Consider the following 25,935-nt stretch of genomic DNA (forward strand, 5'->3'; position numbering starts at 1 on the left):
ACTTTTGAGCACAACTGTAGTTAATAGTACACAGTATATGGAAGCCTATGTGGGTCCCATTAGAGTATAATGGGCTCCACATAGTCCTCCATACAGTATAATGGGGGTGGTGTCGGCGTCACGGGCCACATATAATCACCCTCCGGACTAGAGTTTGACATGTGTGGAGAGTGTATCACAATATTTAGTGCTTCTCACAGTGATCTATGAGCCGCTCTTGATAAATGATCTCTTTGGAGGCCTGTAATCATAGCATTCACTGCTCACTTCTACATAAACACTCAACTCTCTATTTATAAACATGAAAAAGTTTATATCAGTTTTACACATACAATTCAAGTAACATTGCTCCAATGGAACAGGATCCAAACTTAGAAATAAGTAGAGTTTCCATAGACCACAGACATGATACATTACTCTGCTCCAAGTGACGAGCACGGTGCATTTTCCTATAAAGTATATCTTTTTTTCTTATCTAATTTTTTATGTCAGGATTGCATATTTTACCGTAATTTATTCTTTTTTGCTAAATAAAGACTTTTTTTTCATTTGTGAATAACAAAGAGCCCAAAGAACAACATCAGCTGAACCATCTGATTATGGTGGCTCCCAGACTTGTACAACAGACAACGTCAGGGAAAAGAAGGATCGGTCATGATAAAGGGGTTATTCCCTTCTAGAAAAGATTTTCCTATATGCTCCATTAGTATTAAAAAAAAATAAAAAAAAATATATAAATAAAACTTTTCTTTACGCACCCTTCAAGGATCGAGTGCTGAATCTGCGCTGCTGCTCCTGTGTCTAATATTGTCGTCAGCGCTGCAGCCAATCAGTGAGCTCAGCGGCTCTGCTGACGTAGGCGGCACAAGCTGCTCGGTTCAATTATTGTCTGCATCAATAACAGACACCCGGAGCAGAGGTGGAGACTCCGCGCCGGACCGGCTGAGGGTGAGTAAAGCACAGATAGTTTACAAATAATGGAGCTTTATTGGAAAAGCTTTTCTAAAAGCCTTTAAATTTCATCAATCGATCCTTTTGTTCTTACGAAAGATAAGCTGCCAACACAGATGTCTTGCAGCGGTTTTCTACCCTTTGAAAGCACATGCACACTCAGCTGAATTGAGTGCGCATGTCTACGAATCAAAAGCAGTTCGAACAGTTGTGGCTTGAACCAGCTTTTGACTGATGGCTACTGAATGGGTAGAGGCTAATAAATACAATTCACACAATGCGTTTTTTGTAACCTAATTCAGGAAGAATTTTGATTAACACGGAAGACAAATGTAAAGCAAAGTGACATTAACTTTATATTAGATATGTCCACCTTAGCCACAATTTTTAATTGCTCCAATTAAGGCAAACAGTAGCAGTAACAAGATCCAATCACTGTCTACAGCTCCTAGACAGACCTATGTGTCTCCATGGTAACAGACTACAAATTAGAATCCTGTGTAGTCTGATTACGAAGTCCTACTCCCAACTATTATTTTCTTCTCGTTAATTTATATCCAATAGGTTACAAGAAGTGGCCAACTAAATGAAGGGAGTACGGCGCTTCAGACTGATAAGGCTATGTGCACACGCTGCGGATTGTCCTGCGGATTTTTCAAAAACCGCAGGTAAATCGGCAGGTCAAAAGACCTGCGGTTTTATCTGCAGTTTTTCTGCGGTTTAGCCTCTGCCATGGAGCAGGTGCCAAATCGCAGCGGAATCTGCACAACGAATTGACATGCTGTGGTTTTGAAACCGCAGCAAATCCGCACCGTCTGCACTGTGGTTTTTAATTTCCATTGATTTTAATGGTACTGTACACCACAGCAGAAACTGCTGCAGATCCGCAGGACCAAAACCGCTGCAGATCCGCAGCAGAATCCGCAGTGTGTGCACACACCCTAAGGGTCAGCGTATAATCATTTAGACACATTGTTTCTACAGATTTTATGCAAGCCTAAGTTGCCAAATGTATTCAAATCAAAGCCATATACAAAAAAGGCTGCATAAAGAGATTTTTTTTGTATTTTGATGCATATTTGGAATATAAATTGGTTGCAAAAGTGGTCATACCCTGTAAAGTTCTTTGAGAATATATAATTATACGGTAAATTTTTACTTTCTGATCAGTATAAATCACTGATTAAATATGGTGCAAGTGCATTAATCTTGGCGACTATGTTCGCTCCGGTGGGCAGTCAGTGTGAATATGAGATACATCCAAAACCAAAGTGAACCGTGATCCTAATAAAAGGTCCTGTGCGGAGCAGCACTGCTGCAACCATGTTCACACGCGGACGGAAAAGTAGTTTCAAGGCACTTCGGTGTTTGAGGTCCTCAGTGTGAATAGCACGGAAATAACGGATCGTGAACTCTAGAGTCGTTGTCTTAGGAGTATGGGAGAAGAAAAAAACATCCTGCAGTTGATACGATTGCACGGATGATTCATTTCTTGCAAGTAAGTAATAAAAACTTGGCTTCACTAATATATAAAATAATGAAAAATATTCTGGGTTCACATTTTGGGTGCATCAAACACAAATTGGATAAGTTTTAACTTGACCTCATGCACATTCTGCATTTTCCCATTATTTTTTCATTAGTATGGAATCGGCTCTTAAGTTGTTTTTGTCCCATTTTTGTTGCAGAATATCACCTTTTTGGAGCTGTTTTTACCCATTCATTTCAATGGGGACCCTGAAATCCACAAGTTAATCTGCTGGTCTGCAATGATTTGTTGCACACATACAAATGTAGGAATAATTGTTGTGTGCACGGATTAGAAATAGGACGGTAAAATCCTAAGCAATGTGTGAATGCACGTGTAAAAGGATTTGATGTGGAGTATTTGCATGTGATGCATGAAGATTTAACAATGGATTATACCCTCTGTTTTTGCGAAAGGGTGAAAAATCTACAATGAAAGAACTAACATGCTGCAAATTAGGTCTATTTATGCAAGGAAGGTTTTTTCCATTTCCACCAGATTACTCTACTTTGTTCTGTACTGATTTCTTGCACGCAAATCCGTGTGGAAAAGGCATGCATTCACCCTAGAGGGGCTGTCCAGCAGCTAAAAATATTACATTTTTCAAAATGCCAAATGGACAACCCCTTTAAGTTGTGGCACATAAATATTGACACATTATCGTATTCCACAACAAACAGTGAAAACCTACAACCCAAACAATTGCAAGATTACAAAAGGTGCAACAATTGCCGGAGCCTGAGAGTACGCTGAGAGGTATAGAAAATGTCAAAAGTCACTTGTGGGAGATAGTAGAAAAACCCTGATTGTGAAGCTGAATACTCGATAAATCCACAAAAAATAATAATATACCGTGCTGGGCTTCTATATACAAAAGACTGCTACAGGCTGGCACGTGACCGGCGCCTCTGGGCTGCGACCATCAATGCACTTCACACCATTCTCGTGGAGTGTCCATAAGAGCACGCGGTCAGACTAGATCACTTTCGGAGGAGCCAATGTGACTTTTTTAGTGGCCTGACAATGGGAATTGTAACTGTAAACAGCCAAAAAGTTAGATTTTGCTCATTGAGTTTTTGGAGGAGTTTTTTTTTTCTTTTTTTTTTTGGAGCGGATCCTCTCCAAAATCCTCCTGGAAAACTCTTCCAATTCATTTCTATGTAAAATCCACTTTTCTGTTCATAAGGTTTTTCTTTTTTAGTTTTTTTTTTTCCTGAAGAGGTAGTGAAAAAAAATGCATATTCACTTCTTGGAAAAGGACCCTGAAGGAAACCTCTCCAAACTTGGTAATGTCAAAATAAACAAAAAAAAAAATGCAACTTTAGAAAAAAGACAAAACTTTTCAAAACCATTTCAGGAAAAGAAAATTTCCTACAGCAACACCCAAAAAAAGGAACATTTTCTGAAGTAGTCTCTGCTTGATACATTCATGGTTTTTGACCCACTCAAAAAGCTCTGCACTTTAAAGTTTGGCGTTGGCATCCAAAGCTAAGTGCACTGATGACCTGAGTTCTAGGGTTTCCCCAGCCACGAACAAAGGGATTGTAAACTCTGAGCATTAGCCTAATAAAGTGCACATATTACTTCTATAGAAAAATAACCTCTACGTAATGTCAACTCTTCATATTCAGTATACACGGGCACCGAGGCTCCGCAGACAGGGCAAATCCGGATTCAGCCTTACACCTGACTGAAGTCTAAGGGGAAGATGATCTGCAGACGGTGCCGGGGCAGATGGTGATGGCTCCGGCGGGATCAGGTGCTGAGCAGGTGAGGCGACCACTTTTGGCTGTCTGGTGTTTCTCCTACTGAGCCGTAGCCGGATGCATAGCCCTCGGACGCGGCGCTCTCTCTGAAGTCACTTGGCCTAGGAGACTTGCAGCAGCTCAATGAGGTGATCAGACGCGTCCTGATAACTCGAGTGCATAGAACAAACATGATGCAGTTCGCTCCTCCCTGGAAACTATTCCCAATACCCTGGGAAGCAAAAACAAAAAAAGTATGAAATATAATACAAGTCCATCATCCAATGTGTCTGTAATAAAGACAAGATAATCAATTAAAATTATTTGATTCTAAAAGGGTTTTACAGGCTTAAAGGGAGTCAGTCTGTGCCCTCCCAAACTGAAATTGAACAATTATATAGGGGACGTGGCACCAGAAATATCCAAATTGTAAGATAGATTTTACTTATTCTGTTTTTTTAATAGAAACATACGGAAATCAGGGGGCTTCGGTGAACCCAAGTGATCTGCTTCACCCCCTCAATTTGCATCTTCTTCCCCTCCCCTTATGATGACTGACAGCACTTGCTGAGCATGGCATGTATTGAATCCGGAGCACTGCACACCGACACTACAGGAGTCCACAGCACACAATGTCAGTGTGTTCGGACGCACTCTGATCCCTCTGTCCTGTGAGCATCATCCACTCGCTCCTGCAGGCAGCTAGCAGTCGATACTAGATAACAACAGAAGAGGGAGATAAGAGGGCCCCCAATCACAGTGACAAGTTGTTCTCGGCTCCTGCAGTGATAGTGTGTGCAGGCATTGCTGAGGATTCCATACAGGCAGTGCCATTGTCAATCATCATAAAGGTACTGTCACACTTAGCGATGTACCAGCGATCCTGACCAGCGATATGACGCGGTCAGGATTGCTGGTGCATCGCTAAGTGGTCGCTAGTGAGCTGCCACACAGGCAGATCTCACCAGCGACATCACTGGGGACGGGGATCGCTACTTACCTGTCACACTAGGCGATCCTGCGTCCTCACACCCGGCTCCACGCTCGTCGCTCCACAGGAAGCCCGGCGGGAAGCTGACGACGAGAAACAGTCCTGGACGTTCTCGCGCGATCAGCGATAACCAGCGGGGGAGCGGGTTGTAGGTAAGTATCACACAGCGATATTGCTAGCAATATCGCTATAACGTCACAAGTTATAGCGATATTGCTAGCGATATCTCTTAGTGTGACAGTACCTTAAGTGGAAGGGAGGAAGATGGTAATGAGAGAGATGGAACAGCGCCCCGAGCACTTGGTCCTGCCATGGGTTCACCAAAGACGCCACTTTTACATATGTAATAAAACTATTTTAACATGAAGAAAAATAATTAAAATCTACAGATTTCTAAATGGGCCAAGTCCTCTATATGAATGTATAAATTGTTTATTTTCAGTTGTGAAGGTGACAGACTCCTTTTAAGATACTAATGACCTATTCTTAGGACAGGTCATTATGATCAGATTGATGGTGGTCCGATAACCCTTCCGATCAGATGTTTCTTATTTCTGCCAAATGTAAACAGAGCTGGGCAGTGCAACTCCGTTCCCTGTGTAGCAACATTTCCTGCGTTCTCCAGCTCAGCTCCTATTCACATTTATGATGTATTTAATTTTGGTACACAGAATATTATGAATACCATATGGCCGTGTTAATATTCTATGTTAATAATGTTTATATGACCGGCGATGGTCCCACTTACATGCAATACGACAAGGATGGGGTTGTGCACGGCTGGTGAGTCGCAGAGAGTCAATACAAAGCGTATGGTGCTCCAGATACGGAGAAAGATGAAGATGATGGGGATGAAAATGAGCTTCTTGTCTGCTATGGCTCTAGGCTGGTACACGGGAGCCGCTGTCAAGATCGGACGGTATTCTGACAATGCCCTATGCTGCAGGAAGGAGGGAGAAGTCACATCATGATCAGCACCACATCACTTGATCACTTGTAAGGAGCAGATGACCGAGCTCCTACCATGAACTTAGAAAATTACATATAACCATTATTATCTGGCTTCTATAGCTGCTGTAAGGTCAGGAATACACTGCATCTATTGACTGTCAATGGCCCCATAAACCAACAAAAATTAGATTTAAAAAAGTTTCTTTTTAAACTTGCATTGAAAAATATATACAGCAATAAGAGTTCTATGTGCATAACTATATTGTGCCCCCTGGTGTTATCAGGAGGTAAAACAAGGACTATTCACTTTACTGTACATTTTGCACAACTGAAGTGAATTAATCTAGTAACCGAAAGGGAGCAGAGGAGGGGGATCTGTGACAATTTGGAAAGGGGGGTCTGGAGCAAAAGTTACACTTCAGTTAGAGGGGGTCTTCCCATCTAGGAAAGTCATGCTATGCTGACAGGATAATTCATACTGATCGATGAGGATTTACATTTTAAGGGGTCATTTATAATAATAATAATAATTGATAATTCCTAGGAAAGCTCATTTCCCGACTATTGGTCTGTCTAAACGGACTGCCGATGCTTGTTTTGTCAAGTGGAAATTATTTTCAAGTCAGCTTAAATATAATTTTTTCTCGGCAGCATGTCGTCTGGAAACAGGACAGGTGCCGCCGAGAAAAATGATATCTTATGTGCACAGAACGATTGTTCTGTGCACATTTAAGTGCAGTCGGCTGGTCCAAACAGTCTATTAAACGACAGTTGCCAATTATTTGTTCTGTAAATCCCTTGAAAACCATTAAAAGGATCCCTAAACCTAGAAAAAAAAATGTTAATAAGAAGTATTTGTCCTCAGTTTGTCAGACTGTAACAGCCTTGAAATATTCCCGCAGAGTACAAAGAGGCCAATCACCTGCTGATCTGTGCCGATTCCAGCTGGTCACTGGCAGAAAAGAGTAGGCTTAAGGCCCCGTTACACGCAACGATATTGTGAATATCGTTGCAACGTCACCAGTTTGGTGACATTGCAGCGATATCGAAACGACATTGTTGCGTGTGACACGTAGCAACGATTAGTTGGCCTATTGTTAATCGTTGCCTAATGGTCTGGGCCATAAATCTATCGCTGGTCTGCCACTGGGCAGCACACATCGCTGCGTGTGACAGCGAGAGACCAACGATCAGCGAGCTCCCAGCGCCATACAGCAGACGCTGGGAGCTGGTATCCCAGGGTAAACAGCGGGTAACTAAGAGCCGCGCGGCGCTTAGTTACCCTGGATACCAGCTTGCTCGCTGGTCCTGATCGGGTATCCAGGGTAAACAGCGGGTAACTAAGCGCCGTGCGGCGCTTAGATACCCGCTGCTAACCCTGGATACCAGCGTGCTCGCTGGTCCTGATCGCTGGTGTGTCTGCCTATGTGAGGCTTACCAGCGATCAGCTAACTATGTCCCAGTGATCCCATCCACATCGGATCGTTGGTGGGATCGCTGGGACACTGAAGCGTGTAACAGGGCCTTAAGGGAAGAAGTGTGGCTTAACCTTTTGTTCTCCTGCAGATATGTAAAGGGGGGCGGCTCCTGCTGCAGAAGTGGTCTAAGAACCACACCCAAAATAATGAGAAGGAGGAGGGGAAACATGGCTAATCTCCTGGGACACCGGGGACAGTTAATATATTTCTCAGTTTAAATTGGAATATCAGACAGAATGGAATGAAAGGGTAGAATAAGGGGGAAGTGTGGGGACTTTTTTTTTATTGTTAAGCATTTTTTTAGGTTTAATATTCCTAAAAAAACAAACAAAAAAATGAATATTAAGAATGTGTTTATACCGCTCTACCGATGTGCTTCTTTATTCGTAGGTACAGCACCGGTAAGATCAGGTACGCCAGGATCTCCCAGGCCTTCCCCGTTAGAAGCATCCATATCAGCTTGTCTTTAGCTTCTATGTTGATCCAACACCAACCGACTGAGACGTAGGATGCGTCATAACCGATCTTCTGGAGGCACACCGCAGCCACAGTGATCACCAGCGGAACCCCCCAGCTGTGCACAGAGAACACCATGTTATACAACAAAAAGTAACCAATGCAATGTGACTATCCAACAACATGCACTTATATAAGGACAGGATATTAAGTACATGACCAGTTGGTTCTCTGGAATTAAACCTCAGACAATGGCGTTTTCTCTCGTACTTGAAAAAAATAGACTCATTTTCAGTAGTCTTTTTTCCGTTTGTCAGTTTTTACCATCGGTATTTCTTTTGTATGCAAAAAAATAACTAAGAAAGATTTATCAAGCGTCTCCTAGCAAAGTCAGTGAAAAGCGGACAGCACACAGAGGCAACCAGACGGGAATGCGCAATTCTGATCTGTGACTCGGATGAAAATAGGTCATTTTTTAATGGAGAAACTTTGTCCACAAAAAAGAACACAGCAAAGTGAGCAGCCATATAGAGTAAGGGATACATGATCTATCCATGGAAAAAAAAATCAAAAGCAGATTGATTTTTTTTTTTTTTATTTAATGAATTTAAAAAAATTTCCATTTCCGTAGAATTTAGAAAAGAAGAATCCCCCCCCCCCCCCCCCAAAAAAAAAATGACTTGACACTCTAATAACAAGGAGAAGCCAAGGTAAGTGTCTGACTGATGCACCATGCTATAAATAATCCCCTCTGAGTGGCCAGAACTTCTCGGATTGCGGCTCGTGATACTGAGGACACCGTCTGTTTACTTTTTGTCCGCGCTCTCGGGAGACGCTCAGTGCCAGGTCTGACCCCAATCTCATACAGAACACCAGGCCTGCACCTCCCTCTGCACAAAGCTAGACACAAGTACAGTTCCTGCCATTGTGTAGGAATGAATGCACAGAAAACCAAACGTCGTCATCTGTGTGATTATAGAGGATGAAAAGAGGACATATAATGCAAGAAAAAAAATATACTTGGAAAACAGTAATAAAAGAGCCATAATGAGGACTACTCATTTTCATCCTTCTGATTTTTTTTTATTTATTATTTACAGGTCTGTAAATTATTTTTAAAGAGGTTTCCGATCTCAGGAAGAGATGTCATACTGGTGGGGTCTGACTGCCGAGACCCCCACTAATCCTAAGAATAAAGAAAAAGAAACCCTTTAGCAATATAACCATATGTCATCACTTTCTACAATTTATTATGCTTTGATTTTACAGCACCATCATATTCCACAGCACTTTACAGACATTCTTAAGGGTATGTGCCCACTATGTCTTTAGGTGTATATTGAGAGGCTTCCAAGTAAAAAAAACAAAATTGGTTGGGTCACTTATTTTTAGTCGCTTGGTGGCTTTGGAAACCTGAAGTGGATAAAAAGAAGATGAACATATGAACAGCAAATGGTTTTAAAAATTACAAGTCACATGTTCATTCTTTTTAGCGTTTATTTAGTGCTTTGTCAGGCAGTATAAGGAACTGAAAAAAGTCATGTGCACAAATCCTAAGAATAGATCTCCCATCACAAGCATTTTTTATTGCTTTAATGCATTTGAAATAAAAAAACAACAATTGTGATTCATTACTGTAATTGCTCCTTTTGTCTCCATTTTTTGGGTGTTTTTAATTTGCACCTTATTCTTCTCTCGATTATTGATTTTTTTAAAGTCTATTTTAGGGTTTGTGAACACATCATCCTTTTCAGGCGAATTCCGCCTCAGACCCACTTGAAAAAGCGCTTTAAACCCACTACAAAGAATGAACATAATATGCACAGCAATCTAAAAAATGACCTGCTGTGCTCATGTTAGTGTCTTATTTAAAAAAATAAATAAATAAAAAATATAATATATAAGATTACAGATGTTTTGGCTCATTTATCAATTCCAACTTATTAAAAAGTCACTACATTTTTGCGCAAACGTACTCCAGTTTCCCAGGAATGATTTTGTGTATATCTGGAATTGATGGACATACTTTGCAACATTTTATCAGACTTTTTGTGCTAAAAAGTTACAAAAAGGTTTAAAGATGAAAAAAAATGGAAAACATTTTAGATTTTGGCCAATCTTTAAGAACCATGTGAGCCATTTAGAAAAATGTGGCGCAAAAATAATCAACGAATACCGCAAAAGAAAAGTGATAAAAAAAACATAGGTGATGAATATGGCCCAAAGTATTACTGCAGCTCCAGGGCCACCATTATTCACTTCGCCTCAGTGATGAGTGCACTAAATGGATGGGACGTTCCTGGGGAGACCACTGGAGCGCCGAATAGTAAAAATCCCTTTAATATTATATATATATATATATATATATATATATATGCTGAGTGTGTGTCTGTATGTATGTATGTATGTATGTATCAAGCCACGCCGACTCCACATAGCCACACTCAATCCACACGGCCCACGTTGTTAGCGCACACGGGCGGAGACACACACCCCGAAAGCCACCCTGCAAAACTCACCGGTTTCGACATCCCGCCTTCAGAGTATCAGTGTGTGGCAGACACAGGCCACATCTAGCTCCGTCGTGTCTAGAATGGAGTTGCTCCTGTGAGGCATGACGTCAAGGGAAAGGGAGGAGCCTCATGGATCACACCACTATGCTCATAACAGGAGGCTGCGGTGCACGTGTGGAGGGAAGAGAGGAGTGAGGGGGAGAATGAATGAGAAGAGTGAGGGGGGAGAATGAATGAGAGGAGTGAGGGGGGAGAATGAATGAGAGGAGTGAGGGGGGAGAATGAATGAGAGGAGTGAGGGGGAGAATGAATGAGAGGAGTGAGGGGGAGAATGAATGAGAGGAGTGAGTGGGAGAATGAATGAGAGGAGTGAGTGGGAGAATGAATGAGAGGAGTGAGTGGGAGAATGAATGAGAGGAGTGAGTGGGAGAATGAATGAGAGGAGTGAGTGGGAGAATGAATGAGAGGAGTGAGTGGGAGAATGAATGAGAGGAGTGAGAGGGAGAATGAATGAGAGGAGTGAGGGGGAGAATGAATGAGAGGAGTGAGGGGGAGAATGAATGAGAGGAGTGAGGGGGAGAATGAATGAGAGGAGTGAGGGGGAGAATGAATGAGAGGAGTGAGGGGGAGAATGAATGAGAGGAGTGAGGGGGAGAATGAATGAGAGGAGTGAGGGGGAGAATGAATGAGAGGAGTGAGGGGGAGAATGAATGAGAGGAGTGAGGGGGAGAATGAATGAGAGGAGTGAGGGGAGAATGAATGAGAGGAGTGAGGGGGAGAATGAATGAGAGGAGTGAGGGGGAGAATGAATGAGAGGAGTGAGGGGGAGAATGAATGAGAGGAATGAGGGGGAGAATGAGAGAAGTGAGGTGCTGCTGCAGTATAAGGCTGTGTACTATCAGTACTTGGGTAATCGTTTAGTTAATTTGTGTTGCAAATCTGTAGTGTTGAATATATGATGTGAAATGTTTTTATGTGCAATATAATCATTCTAGTTATAATAATACATTTTATTTCTATAGCGCCAACATATTCCGCAGCACTTTACATTTCAGAGGGGATTTGTACAGACAATAGACATTACAGCATAACAATAATCACATAGATCATAACAGATACCAAGAGGAATGAGGGCCCTGCTCGCAAGCTTACAGTCTATGAGGAAAGCGGCAGACACGAAAGGTGGGTGGTAACAGTTGCCCTGATTGTATGGACCAGCCATAATGTTAAGTGTGTAACAGTACAGACACAGAGGGCTAATGGATGCATAAAGCATGTGGGAACATGATGTGGGGAACCTGGTTATGGTAAAACTTTTGACTGTGCCACACAGGGATAGATTAGGTTAATGTGTTGAGGCGGTAGGCCAGTCTGAATAAATGCGGTTTCAGGGCACGCTTAAAATTTTGGGGATTGGGGACTAATCGTATTGACCTGGGAAGTGCACTCCAAAGAATTTGTTATAACTAACAACAGTTAGTTACTATGCCCGGGCAACGCCGGGCTCTTTAGCTAGTTTGACATATTGGTAAGAAATGATGTGGATAAAAGCAAAGAAAAATAAAAGCTACATTAAGACTGGGAAATGTTTCATGCAAATGTATTGGTTCTATGACTTTTTTCCCGTCTATCACTGGAGAAAACAGGCTTTCCATGTAATAGCAACCCTATTACCAGGGACTTTAGCCAATTCCTGCAGAATAAAGTTCATAGCACAAAATCCGACTTACAGAACTAATCCGCGCTGCTTAAATTGGGTATTATTCAAAACATACAGGGGTTGGACAAAATAATGGAAACACCTAACGTTTTGGCATCATAATCTTCGAACATGTTATAAACATGCAAACCGTGACATATGGTAATGTTTTGTAGTTGATTATTTGTGTTATGTGATATGTGTATGTAAATTAACTGTTTGTTTTGCAGAATTGTAAGAACATTGATGAAAAACTGATACCAATGGCAGACCTCTCGGATTTTCAAAGAGGTCAAATTGTTGGTGCTCGTATGGCAGGCGCTAGTGTAAGAGAAAGTGCCCGAATGCTTGGCGTGTCAAGAGGTACTGTCTCCAAAGTAATGACTGCGTTTGAATGAGAAGGAAAAACGTCCGCAGCAAAGCACAGGTCCGGCCGAAAGTCGAAGTTGACTGAGAGACCCCGTTGGACTCTAAAGCGAATTGTGATAGAGGATCGCAAGTCCACGGCTCCAAAAATCACTGCTGAGCTCAATGAACACCTACAGAACCCAGTTTTCAGGAAAACTGTTCGTCGGGAGCTGCACAAATCTGGATTCCACGGAAGAGATGCAATTCGAAAACCGCTGCTCTCAATGACAAATGTTTCCAAGCGTTTAGAGTGGTGTAGAAACCTCCAGAATTGGTCCCTCGAGCAGTGGAAACGTGATATTCTCAGACGAATCATCGTTTACCCTATTTCCAACCTCCGGCCGAGTGTACGTTTGGAGACAGCCGAAAGAAGCATTCCATCCAGACTGCCTTCTCCCAACCGTAAAACATGGTGGAGGTTCTGTGATGACCTGGGGTGCTATTTCGTGGAGATCCGCCGGGCCAATGATATCCCTTCATGGAAGAATTAACAGCTACGATTATTTAGGCATTTTGGTCGACCAAGTGCATCCTATTGTTCAAGCACTGTTCCCGGAGGGGAACGCCATCTTTTAGGACGATAATGCACCAACTCATACAGCTAGAATCGTTAAAGCATGGCACGAGGAACATTTTAATGAAGTTGAGCATCTCATCTGGCCCCCACAATCCCCAGACGTCAACATTATTGAGCATTTATGGTCGATTTTAGAGATTCAAGTTAGACGTCGATTTCCGCCGCCATCGTCGATCAAAGAACTGGAGGGTGTTTTAACTGAAGAATGGGCTACAATTCCTTTAGAAACAATTCACACCTTTTATGAATCCATACCTCGGAGAATTGAGGCTGTAATCGCCGCAAAAAGTGGACCTACAACATATTAAACTAACTTTTGTTAATGTTTCCAGGTGTTTCCATTATTTTGTCCAACCCCTGTACATTACACCAATATGTCCATAGAAACAATGAATATAGGATCATAGGGACAAATTCCCCAAATAATCCCCTCTGAGACATACACCCTATTCCAGACTGAGCTTTAAAGCAGCAGCTGGACGCTAATAACGAGCGACTCTTGTATGCGAACCAGGATATAAAATACTGCGGGATAATGCTGTGAGTGGTACAGATACCAGACCCCCTTGTGAATATTTTTATATCCCATCGTTCTGTGAGTGCAGCTTGTTTGCAGATTAGGACATTTTCCCACATATGGTTTTTCCACCAAAATAGGTAATCTGCTCTGTTTACTGCAGATCTGACGCAGCATTTTGCAATGCATTTTTTTTTTGTGCAAAAAGGCTCAGCACTTAGGGCCCCGTCACACATAGCAACTCACCAACGATCCCGACAATAATATCAACTTGTCAGGATCGCTGGCGAGTCGCTACATGATCGCTGGTGAGCTGTCAAACAGACAGCTTCACCAGCGATCAGCACCAGCAATGCCGAGCGCGCGGCATCGCTGTGTACTTTTAACTAAGGGGCGTTAAGTCATGCAGGTGTCACGTCATCAAAGAAAATTCTGTTATTTCCTATGGAACAATTGCTTCCAAATGGGGACAAATTGTGCATGTTCCCCTTCTTGTTCTGCTTCTTTCAGCTGCAAGTTCTGAGCTCAGTGGGCATCCCCTCTAAAGCGCGCGTCACTTTTCTCCCTTTTTCACACTGACACGGTCGCTGTTGTTGTATCATGACTTGCATAAGACCATGTTCCCTTGTAGTATAATTGTTTTTTTGTTTTTTTTTCCCCTGGGTGTTTCTTGTGCAGCACATCTGCTGAATTTTACAGTTTAAACAAAGCGGATGTGATCTCGTGAGAACTCCTACCCGCTGTGTCTTTGAAGATGCTGCAGAATTTTGCATTTTTGGTGCAATTTTTCTTTATATTTCTACAGGCAGTCTGGAAGAAAAGGCAATTGTGTATTTTAAGCACCCGTCACACATAGCGAGATCGCTGCTGAGTCACTGTGTGTGACACTGACCAGCGACCGGCCCCCCCTGCCGGGTATCGCTGATCGCCCTGGAATAGCCAGGACATTTTTGTGATCGCTGGTCTCCCGCTGGCCAGCACGCATCGCTGCGTGGACAGGCGGGAGACCAGCGATCTGGTAACTAAGGTAAACGCAGGGTTTCTAAGCACCGATGTGTACCCTAGTTACCAGCGCGCTGATGCAGGGAGCTTGTAACCAAGGTACACATTGGGTTTCTAAGTGACGCACGCCCCTTAGAACGTGCAGAGTTTACCATAAAGATGCCACATATGAGAAATATTTGGACGTGACGTTTGTGCACTAAATACCATTTTAGATAAATGTGCATTTGTGTCTGCAGCGGCCTTTGCAGCATTAATAAAATCCTGATGGTATTGTGGGCGGCTGCTGAGCCGAAGCAACTTATTCTAATAATGTGCGAAGGTTTCGCCCGATGTAGCAGAGCTAGCTTGCAAAACCAGTCATGCTGCAGAGACTATTTTTAGTGCTTTGCTCTGCTTGACGTTTCTTTCTGCAATGCTTTCATGAAGTTTATTCTTGCAGTGTCGCTTATGTAAAGTTATGATTTGTGCAATCTTGGTCTGGTTTCCCAATTCAGAGGCAATTTTTCATGTAATAAGTCCGATGATTAGTCTGAAGGCAGGGAAAGGGAAGCTAGAACTAATTAGCCGCAGGGATTGCGTGACACTGTCATGGGATCCCCGGGAAAGCCAGTGTAGACACTATTGGAAAGAAGCCAGAGAGGAGTACAAATATTATTTTACAAGGTGGAAACAAAAGAATTGAAAACGAGTTTTCCGAATAGTGTAGAACCCCTTTAAAAATGTACAAGAAAATAAAATCCAGGGTTTCATTGGGGTCAGCAGTCCAATGTATATGGGGGCACTTAACAGATGATTTTCGGGGTGAGAGAAGCATCTGGTTTGTCTGATTTCAGACTGCCGATCGTTTCATTTTTCCAGAAATAAACTGCCGCCAGAACCATCACCCAAACGTGGAGAGTTCAGACGAATCTATTTCATGGTCCATATATGGGCCACAACACCCGGATGACCGGGAAGTCTTCCAACCTGATCTTACAGCCTCAAAGACACACAAAAGGTCAGGAGATCCACGGCTAGTCTGGGCTTGTGGTATACACAGTGAAATACACCCGTGTGAACCCGGTCATAGGCTGACACGTTGTATGTTAGCTAACCTTATGGGATGGAAAGTCTGTCACCACTAAGGCCAATTGTTGCACGGTTGGGTGATCCTTGGAATTGTGGCCAATCACATCATATAGCATCAGTCTTACAAACTCACAGACAATTTTCAGTTAACTCATTGTATAGCTAGCCACATCTCCGTTCACAAACCCACAAGTCGGGGCCCTTCAAGACAGATGCCGTTCCTGTGGATGCACCGTGTCAGAGATGAGAATCTCCCTACAACCACCTCTACGTACTGCAGCAAGCGATCTTCAGTCCTTCTCATTTGTCAGACAAGTGGCTATTGTTCACTCTCGCAGATAGAAATGTGCGGAGTAAATCCACAGCCAGGGTCACATGAAATCTTGTTTACTCCGATGATTGAAGATGAGTGGAGGTCTCTGAGCGTTCATCATCTGAACAGTACAACCCCAGATCTAACCCATGACATTAGAAACATCAAAGTCAGCACTGAAGGCATTACAGAAGAATGAAAGCTTCGCGCAGACAAATGCCGGCCTGTAAAGACGAGCGACAGCTCCGGAGACGAGCAGCCCTGATGACATTACAGAAATGTGAACGCTCTCTTCAGGATGGGCCGACTCCAATCATCGGAATGTTTGAGATGTCATTTACCAGATGCAGATTTTATTCACATGATCTGGCAGCCTCCTATCATCGCACAATATTGGAAGGAGGTGACGTCATTATTAACATCCCTGGTACAAGCTCCTGTTCCCCTTGAGCCACTGATTTGTTTGTTTGGGGTATGGGATGAGGAGACATGGGACCACTATACTAGGATCTTTTTACGGGAGATGCTATTTATGGCACAAAAGGTACTGGCACTGCGGTGGATTGGGGGCTCATGTCCTTCCCTTAGGATCTGGAGTGATTTAGTGAATTCGATCATCCCATATGAACGTACACTGTATCGAAACAGAGGCTGCCCGGGTAAATTTGGGAAGATCTGGGAGAGGTGGAATTCCTATCATCTTACTCTGTAAAATGGAGACATCACAGGATATATAATTAATCGTGTGGAGTCAGGCTGCGAAGTAGTAGTAGTTTTTTCTTTTTATTTGAGGTTTAGGACATTAAATAGGTTTTACTACCTTAGTAATTACATAAAGGCTTGTATAATTTCATTAACATTGCGTTTCATCTCGTGTGTAAACTGCTATGCACATTTTGCTCTACATTCAGTATTGTGTGAAATATATTCTATACAGTGCTTATTATTATTATATGCAAGTATGTATGCTATATATTCTGTTTGTTTAATAAACAAATTAAAAAAAAAAAAGAAATGTGACCGCTCCGCGCAGACAAAGTCCAGCCTGTAAAGACGAGCAGCATCGATGACATCACAGAAGTGTGAACTCTCCGCGCAGACAAAGGCCGTCCTGTAAAGATGAGTGACGGGTCCGGAGACAGGCGGCACAGATGACATTACAGAAGCGTGAACGCTCCGCGCAGACAAAGGCCATCATGTAAACATTACACACAGAGAAAGGCCGGCCTGTAAAGACGAATGACTGCTTCGGAGACGAGCGAGACCGATGACATCACAGAAGCGTGAACGCTCTGCGCAGACAAAGGCCGTCCTGTAAAGACGAGAAGCATCGATGACATTACAGAAGTGTGAACGCTACGCGCAGAGAAAGGCTGGCCTGTAAAGACGAGCGACAGCTCCAGAGACGAGCGGCACCAATGACATTACAGAAGAGTGAACTCTCTGCGCAGACAAAGGCCGGCCTGTAAAGACGAGTGACGACTCCGGAGACGAGCGGCACAGATGACATTACAGAAGCGTGAACGCTTCGCGCGGAGACAGGCCGTTCTGTAAAGACGAGCAGCATCAATGACATTTCAGAAGTGTGAATGCTCCGCGCAGACAAAGGCCGTCCTGTAAAGACGAGCAGCATCGATGACATTACATTAGTGTGAACACTACACACAGAGAAAGGCCGGCCTATAAAGACGAATGACTGCTCCGGAGACGAGCGGGACCGATGACATCACAGAAGCGTGAATGCTCCGCGCAGACAAAGGCCGTCCTGTAAAGACGAGCAGCATCGATGACATTACAGAAGTGTGAACGCTATGCGCAGAGAAAGGCTGGCCTGTAAAGACGAGCGACAGCTCTGGAGACGAGGGGCACCAATGACATTACAGAAGAGCGAACGCTTCGCGTAGACAAAGGCCGGCCTTTAAAACGAGCAACAGCTCCGGAGACGAGCAGCATCGATGACATTACAGAAGTGTGAACGCTCCGTGCAGACAAAGGCCGTCCTGTAAAGATGAGCAGTATCAATGACATTACAGAAGTGTGAACGCTACGCGCAGAGAAAGGCCGGCCTGTAAAGACGAGTGACAGCTCCGGAGACGAGTGGCATCGATGACATTACAGAGGCGTGTATGCTCCGCGCAGACAAAGGCCGGCTTGTAAAGATGAGCAGCATCGATGACATTACAGAAGAGTGAACACTCCGTGCAGACAAAGGCCGGCCTTTAAAACGAGCGACAGCTCCGGAGATGAGCAGCACTGATGAGATTACAGAAGTGTGAACGCTCCGTGCAGAGACAGGCTGGCCTGTAAAGACGAGTGACAGCTCCAGAGATGAGTAGCACTGATGACATTAAAGAAGTGTGAACGCTCCACGCAGACAAAGGCCGGCCTGTAAAGAAAAGCTGCACCAATGACATTACAGAAGAGTGAACGCTCCGCGCAGACAAAGGCCAGCCTTTAAAACGAGCGACAGCTCTGGAGATGAGCAGCACTGATGACATTACAGAGGTGTGAACGCTCCGCACAGACAAAGGCTGGCCTGTAAAGACGAGTGACAGCTCTTGAGACGAACATCACCGATGACATTACAGAAGCGTGAACACTCCGCACAGACAAAGGACAACCTGTAAAGACGAGTTACAGCTCTGGAGACGAGCGGCACCGATGACATTACAGAAGTGCGAATGCTCCGCGCAGACTAAGGCCGGCCTGTAAAGACGAGCAACAGCATATACTATCCAGCCCCCCCCTCCCTACGGCATATACCAATCCCACCCCTCCTCTCTGGGTATACAATCCAGCACCCCCCTTACCCACGGCATATACTATCTGGCCCCTCGCCACCCCCACCTCCACGACATATACCATCGGGCCCCTCGCCACCCCCTGTGGAGTATACCATTTGCCTCCTAGGTTTCCCTGGCACATAGCATCTGGCCCCTCTTCCTCCCCAGCGTATACCATTCGGCCTCTCTTCCTCACCAGCGTATACCATCCGGTCCCTCGGCGTATAACCTCTGGTATTAACATCAGCCCAAACACTGTGCCCCCACCAGGATCTTCATGGCCAAGCAGCCTTACATCACCAAGAACAATGCTGAACGTCGGATGGATTCGTGTAAAGCCGCTATCCCTGGACTCTGGAGGAATCGTGTTCTGTGCAGTGAGGGATCACACTTCTCTGGCATCTTATGGACGAGTCTTGGTTTGGTGAATGCCAGGAGAACGTGACCATCCATGAACATACTGCGTGACAAACAAATCCACACATGATGCCCATAAATATTTTAAATCAGCCCAATTTGCAGGCCGACTACTGTGTATGGAACCACCTGAGTGTTCCCCGACTGCAGATATGAGGGGGACGCATAATCAGATATATTGGATTTTAACATCGTTTATCCTTTTTTTCTCAGGGGAGACCGATGTCTTCCTCGCCTCTACGTGCTGTGAATCCAAGCATGCTCACCTGCGCCCAGCACACGACACGCACGATGCAGTCTGTCCTGCCGTCTCCTCTCCTGGGCCTCGCCACCTTCCTGCTCACAAACATGGAATGATCTAAATAACTTCCACTAGATTATATTATCGATGACGACTTTGGATTCTTTTTGCCCTACGAAGCATTTCAGCCCCGTCACTGCCACCGAAACTAATGCTGGTTTCAGTAATGCTTTTTCAGAATAGAAAGGGGAAGGAACGCAACGTTTTATTTTTGTCTTTAGATTAAAGTTACAATAGGTTTTCAGTAAATAATATGGAAGTTCTGTGTGTTGTATCAGCTGCCCACTTGTCACATTACCCCACCTGAATATCCTCGGCAGCTGTACTTCTCTAAATCTGCACCATTATCCACTTCTTACACATGGCATGAAATGGTTGGGACGTTCAAAATGTGGAAAAGTACTAAAAACTGTAATTGCTGATAATAAGAACAGTGGGCAATGCTCACCGTCCGCCATATTTCCTGGCAGCGGATGAACAGTCACGTTGCCGTTTGTACCCACCTGATGAGATGGAACCAGTACACCATGTGCTCGGCGAGGTTCTGCTGGGACTGGACGATGGTGATATAGAGGTACAGGGCCACCGCCACCGTCCAGAAGAACGAGCTGGTGTTGGAGAAGGTAGAGAGGGCCCCCTGGGCAACGCAGTCCCAGCTGGTGCCCTGGAAATCTCGCAGGACTCCATAGAAGTAGGAGGCGGCCGAGATTAAGTCCGCCACCGACAGGAAGAGAAGCAGCTGGCGAGGACGACTCCGGAGCTCGGGCCAACGGACATGGGTGAAGATGATGAGCAGAGATCCCAGAAAAGAGAGACCGCAGGACAAGAGGACGGTCACCTGCTCCGACAGGTACAGGGTCTGCTGGGGGACGTCCGTCCAAGCCATCGGGGTATGCCCAAACCTGCAGAGAAAGAAGCAACCAATTACTGGCAGCCCGAAACATCACCGGCAACATGAGGTCAGCGCTCCGTGTAACCCGGAGTTATTACTGGCAGCCCCAAACATCACCGGCAACATGAAGTCAGCGCGCCGTGTAACCCGGAGTTATTACTGGCAGCCCCAAACATCACCGGCAACACGAGGTCAGCGCTCCGTGTAACCCGGAGTTATTACTGGCAGCCCGAAACATCACCGGCAACACGAGGTCAGCGCTCCGTGTAACCCGGAGTTATTACTGGCAGCCCGAAACATCACCGGCAACACGAGGTCAGCGCTCCGTGTAACCCGGAGTTATTACTGGCAGCCCGAAACATCACCGGCAACATGAGGTCAGCGCTCCGTGTTACCCGGAGTTATTACTGGCAGCCCGAAACATCACCGGCAACACGAGGTCAGCGCTCAGTGTAACCCGGAGTTATTACTGGCAGCCCGAAACATCACCGGCAACACGAGGTCAGCGCTCCGTGTAACCCGAAGTTATTACTGGCAGCCCGAAACATCACCGGCAACATGAGGTCAGCGCTCCGTGTAACCCGGAGTTATTACTGGAAGCCCGAAACATCACCGGCAACACGAGGTCAGCGCTCCGTGTAACCCGGAGTTATTACTGGCAGCCCGAAACATCACCGGCAACATGAGGTCAGCGCTCCGTGTAACCCGGAGTTATTACTGGCAGCCCGAAACATCACCGGCAACACGAGGTCAGCGCTCAGTGTAACCCGGAGTTATTACTGGCAGCCCGAAACATCACCGGCAACACGAGGTCAGCGCTCCGTGTAACCCGAAGTTATTACTGGCAGCCCGAAACATCACCGGCAACATGAGGTCAGCGCTCCGTGTAACCCGGAGTTATTACTGGCAGCCCCAAACATCACCGGCAACACGAGGTCAGCGCTCCGTGTAACCCGGAGTTATTACTGGCAGCCCGAAACATCACCGGCAACACGAGGTCAGCGCTCCGTGTAACCCGGAGTTATTACTGGCAGCCCGAAACATCACAGGCAACACGAGGTCAGCGCTCAGTGTAACCCGGAGTTATTACTGGCAGCCCGAAACATCACCGGCAACACGAGGTCAGCGCTCAGTGTAACCCGGAGTTATTACTGGCAGCCCGAAACATCACCGGCAACACGAGGTCAGCGCTCCGTGTAACCCGCAGTTATTACTGGCAGTACGAAACATCACCGGCAACACGAGGTCAGCACTCAGTGTAACCCGGAGTTATTACTGGCAGCCCCAAACATCACCGGCAACATGAGGTCAGCGCTCCGTGTAACCCGGAGTTATTACTGGCAGCCCGAAACATCACCGGCAACATGAGGTCAGCGCTCCGTGTAACCCGGAGTTATTACTGGCAGCCCGAAACATCACCGGCAACATGAGGTCAGCGCTCCGTGTAACCCGGAGTTATTACTGGCAGCCCCAAACATCACCGGCAACACGAGGTCAGCGCTCAGTGTAACCCGGAGTTATTACTGGCAGCCCGAAACATCACCGGCAACACGAGGTCAGCGCTCAGTGTAACCCGAAGTTATTACTGGCAGTACGAAACATCACCGGCAACACGAGGTCAGCGCTCCGTGTAACCCGGAGTTATTACTGGCAGCCCCAAACATCACCGGCAACACGAGGTCAGCGCTCAGTGTAACCCGGAGTTATTACTACAGCCAGATGTGAGGCGTCCATCATCAGATGTGTGATTAGCGCAGAGCGTCACTGCACAGACGACAATGAGCCGGTGGAACGGGAAAGGGAGGACGCGGTAACTGCACATACAGTGGCCGCAGAGGTCCGGTGTAACCATGACATGCTGGTAGTAAAACAGCATAGCTTGAGCGCAGCGGCTCACCAACACACGACGGGAGGGCGGCGGCGATTCACCGACACACGACGGTAGCGTAGTAAACACATCGATATAACAGGTGGATAGCTTACCACATGCCCCTGGGACCCCCAGCACTACTTCCCCAGTCTCCGCTCTCACAGCAGGGAACATCCCACCTGTGACAATAATTCATAGTGACATTTACAGAACAGCGCGGACCGGAAAACGGGACCAAGGTCAATAAGAACAAGTGACCTGAGTGATCCCAGCCCCATGTAAACGTCCACAGTCCCATGTAAACAACACACTAAACCAGGTCCCTGCTGGCTGCGCTCACATGCCCAGTCATCCTCTGTATGAACAGAACCAGCGAACAAAACAATGGATCCGCTTCCATGGCAGAAATACAGACGGTGATATCACGGATCCATTTTCCATAGATTTCGGTTTAAAAAATGGATCCAGTTACAATCGGTTGTTTTTTTTTTAAGCCGGACAGAAGTTATCTGCACAACTTTCCTTGTGCTCCCCGGACAGAGGTGTGTGGTTAGGAACTTGGTAGTGACTAGTAGAAATCTCCGCCCTGCCGCCTGTATCTGATGTCTGCACGGTGCATCACCAGGAATCTCCAGGAGTCAGGACACACCTGCTGATACTCCGCGGTGCCGCTCCGGGTTGCCCCTTGTACACACTGGAGCCGGCAGTCACTCACCCGGAGCCGCGCTCTCCTCTCCCCGGTCTCCTGCCAGGATTCCGCACTCTCAGGGTCTCGCTGCCAGCGGAGCACAGGGAGGAGCCTCTGCCCGGGACATCCGGGAGGGCAGGAAACGTCCGCAGAGCCGGGGAGGAATGCCGGGAGCCCGGTGCAGCCTCCGACTCTTCTCTGTACTGTGGGAGTGAGCTCCTCCGTCCTGCAGCCGCCAGTGAGCGCTGTGCTCCTCCGTCCTGCCACCAGTGAGCGCTGTGCTCCTCCGTCCTGCAGCCGCCAGTGAGCGCTGTGCTCCTCCGTCCTGCCACCAGTGAGCGCTGTGCTCCTCCGTCCTGCCACCAGTGAGCGCTGTGCTCCTCCGTCCTGCAGCCGCCAGTGAGCGCTGTGCTCCTCCGTCCTGCAGCCGCCAGTGAGCGCTGTGCTCCTCCGTCCTGCCACCAGCGAGCGCTGTGCTCCTCCGTCCTGCCACCAGTGAGCGCTGTGCTCCTCAGTCCTGCAGCCGCCAGTGAGCGCTGTGCTCCTCCGTCCTGCCACCAGTGAGCGCTGTGCTCCTCCGTCCTGCAGCCGCCAGTGAGCGCTGTGCTCCTCCGTCCTGCCACCAGTGAGCGCTGTGCTCCTCCGTCCTGCCGCCAGTGAGCGCTGTGCTCCTCAGTCCTGCAGCCGCCAGTGAGCGCTGTGCTCCTCCGTCCTGCCACCAGTGAGCGCTGTGCTCCTCCGTCCTGCAGCCGCCAGTGAGCGCTGTGCTCCTCCGTCCTGCCACCAGTGAGCGCTGTGCTCCTCCGTCCTGCAGCCGCCAGTGAGCGCTGTGCTCCTCCGTCCTGCCACCAGTGAGCGCTGTGCTCCTCCGTCCTGCAGCCGCCAGTGAGCGCTGTGCTCCTCCGTCCTGCCACCAGTGAGCGCTGTGCTCCTCCGTCCTGCCACCAGTGAGCGCTGTGCTCCTCCGTCCTGCCACCAGTGAGCGCTGTGCTCCTCCGTCCTGCCACCAGTGAGCGCTGTGCTCCTCAGTCCTGCAGCCGCCAGTGAGCGCTGTGCTCCTCCGTCCTGCCACCAGTGAGCGCTGTGCTCCTCCGTCCTGCAGCCGCCAGTGAGCGCTGTGCTCCTCCGTCCTGCCACCAGTGAGCGCTGTGCTCCTCCGTCCTGCAGCCGCCAGTGAGCGCTGTGCTCCTCCGTCCTGCAGCCGCCAGTGAGCGCTGTGCTCCTCCGTCCTGCCACCAGTGAGCGCTGTGCTCCTCCGTCCTGCAGCCGCCAGTGAGCGCTGTGCTCCTCCGTCCTGCCACCAGTGAGCGCTGTGCTCCTCCGTCCAGCAGCCGCCAGTGGGCGCTGTGCTCCTCCGTCCTGCCACCAGTGAGCGCTGTGCTCCTCCGTCCTGCAGCCGCCAGTGGGCGGGCTACTCCTCAGTCCTGCCGCCAGTGGGCGCTCTACTCCTCAGTCCTGCCGCCAGTGGGCGCTCTACTCCTCAGTCCTGCCGCCAGTGGGCGCTCTACTCCTCAGTCCTGCCGCCAGTGGGCGCTCTACTCCTCAGTCCTGCCGCCAGTGGGCGCTCTACTCCTCAGTCCTGCCGCCAGTGGGCGGGCTACTCCTCTGTCCTGCCGCCAGTGGGCGCTCTACTGCTCTGTCCTGCCGCCAGTGGGCGCTCTACTCCTCAGTCCTGCCGCCAGTGGGCGCTCCTCAGTCCTGCCGCCAGTGGGCGCTCTACTCCTCAGTCCTGCCGCCAGTGGGCGCTCTACTCCTCAGTCCTGCCGCCAGTGGGCGCTCTACTCCTCAGTCCTGCCGCCAGTGGGCGCTCTACTCCTCAGTCCTGCAGCCAGTGGGCGCTCTACTCCTCAGTCCTGCAGCCAGTGGGCGGGCTACTCCTCAGTCCTGCCGCCAGTGGGCGCTCTACTCCTCAGTCCTGCAGCCGTTGGAGAGAGGGGGGTCGCTGTGCTGCTCCGTCCTGCAGCCGCCGGGGGCGCTGTATTGTTATAGTTCTTCTGACCCAAAGTTCCCCGCTGCTGGAGACAACATATACCAGGGCAGGACTGGGACAAAAATGCAGCCCTGCCACACGAACCCCACCAGCCCACAAACTATAGCACTCCTCACCCCGATCAGTGAATTTTTGCTATACTTTGTCGTCCCCTCATCACTCTCTTTAAGGAGTTATTTGAAGAGCCACATGTGAATGGCGTCACAGTGCGTATGACTGACCACAGCTCCATTTACATGGTGCTCTTCAAAGCTATGTTTCCCAGGATCATGGGGTCCGAGGGGTCAAATCCACAACAAACAGAAAGTCATCCCCTATCCAAAAGATAGGGGAGAACTTCCGAATTTGGATAACCCTCCATACAGTATTATAGGCACCACATAGTCCTCCACACAGTGTTATTGGTACCACATAGTCCTCTTTACAGTATTATGGGCAACATATAGTCCTCTATACAGTATTATAGGCACCATATAGTCCTCCATACAGTATTATGGGGCCCGCATAGACCTCCATATAGTATTATAGGCACCTCATAGACCTCCATACAGTATGGGCACCATATAGTTCTCCATAGAGTATTATGGGCACCACATAGTCCTCCATACAGTTTATGGGCACAACATAGTCCTACATACAGTATTATGGGCAACACATAATGCTCCATACAGTATAATGGCCCCATATATTACTGCATACAGTATAATGGCCCCATATATTACTGCATACAGTATAATGGCCCCATATATTGCTCCATACAGTACAATGGGCCCCACATATTCCTCCATACGGTA

General features: G+C 47.1%; 1 protein-coding gene across 2 annotated transcripts; it reads right to left on the reverse strand.

Annotated features, from left to right (window-relative positions):
* Positions 1-292: 292 nt before the first annotated feature.
* Positions 293-23,413, reverse strand: GPR157 (G protein-coupled receptor 157). 2 transcript variants are annotated; one of them, XM_073585367.1, is made up of 5 exons: positions 23,113-23,413; positions 20,205-20,603; positions 8,005-8,218; positions 5,964-6,155; positions 293-4,456 (listed from the first exon to the last, which is right to left on the reverse strand). In XM_073585367.1, the coding sequence occupies exons 2-5, from the start codon at positions 20,585-20,587 to the stop codon at positions 4,235-4,237; spliced, it is 1,011 nt and encodes a 336-aa protein (XP_073441468.1). In that variant the 5' UTR covers positions 20,588-20,603; positions 23,113-23,413; the 3' UTR covers positions 293-4,234. The 2 variants fall into 2 exon arrangements, with proteins under 2 accessions (XP_073441468.1, XP_073441467.1); XM_073585366.1 differs by having other exon boundaries at positions 23,179-23,410.
* Positions 23,414-25,935: the final 2,522 nt, after the last annotated feature.

Source organism: Dendrobates tinctorius, unplaced genomic scaffold, assembly GCF_039654945.1.
Source record: "Dendrobates tinctorius isolate UK_male_01 unplaced genomic scaffold, ASM3965494v1 ptg000086l, whole genome shotgun sequence".
Lineage (NCBI taxonomy): Eukaryota > Metazoa > Chordata > Amphibia > Anura > Dendrobatidae > Dendrobates > Dendrobates tinctorius.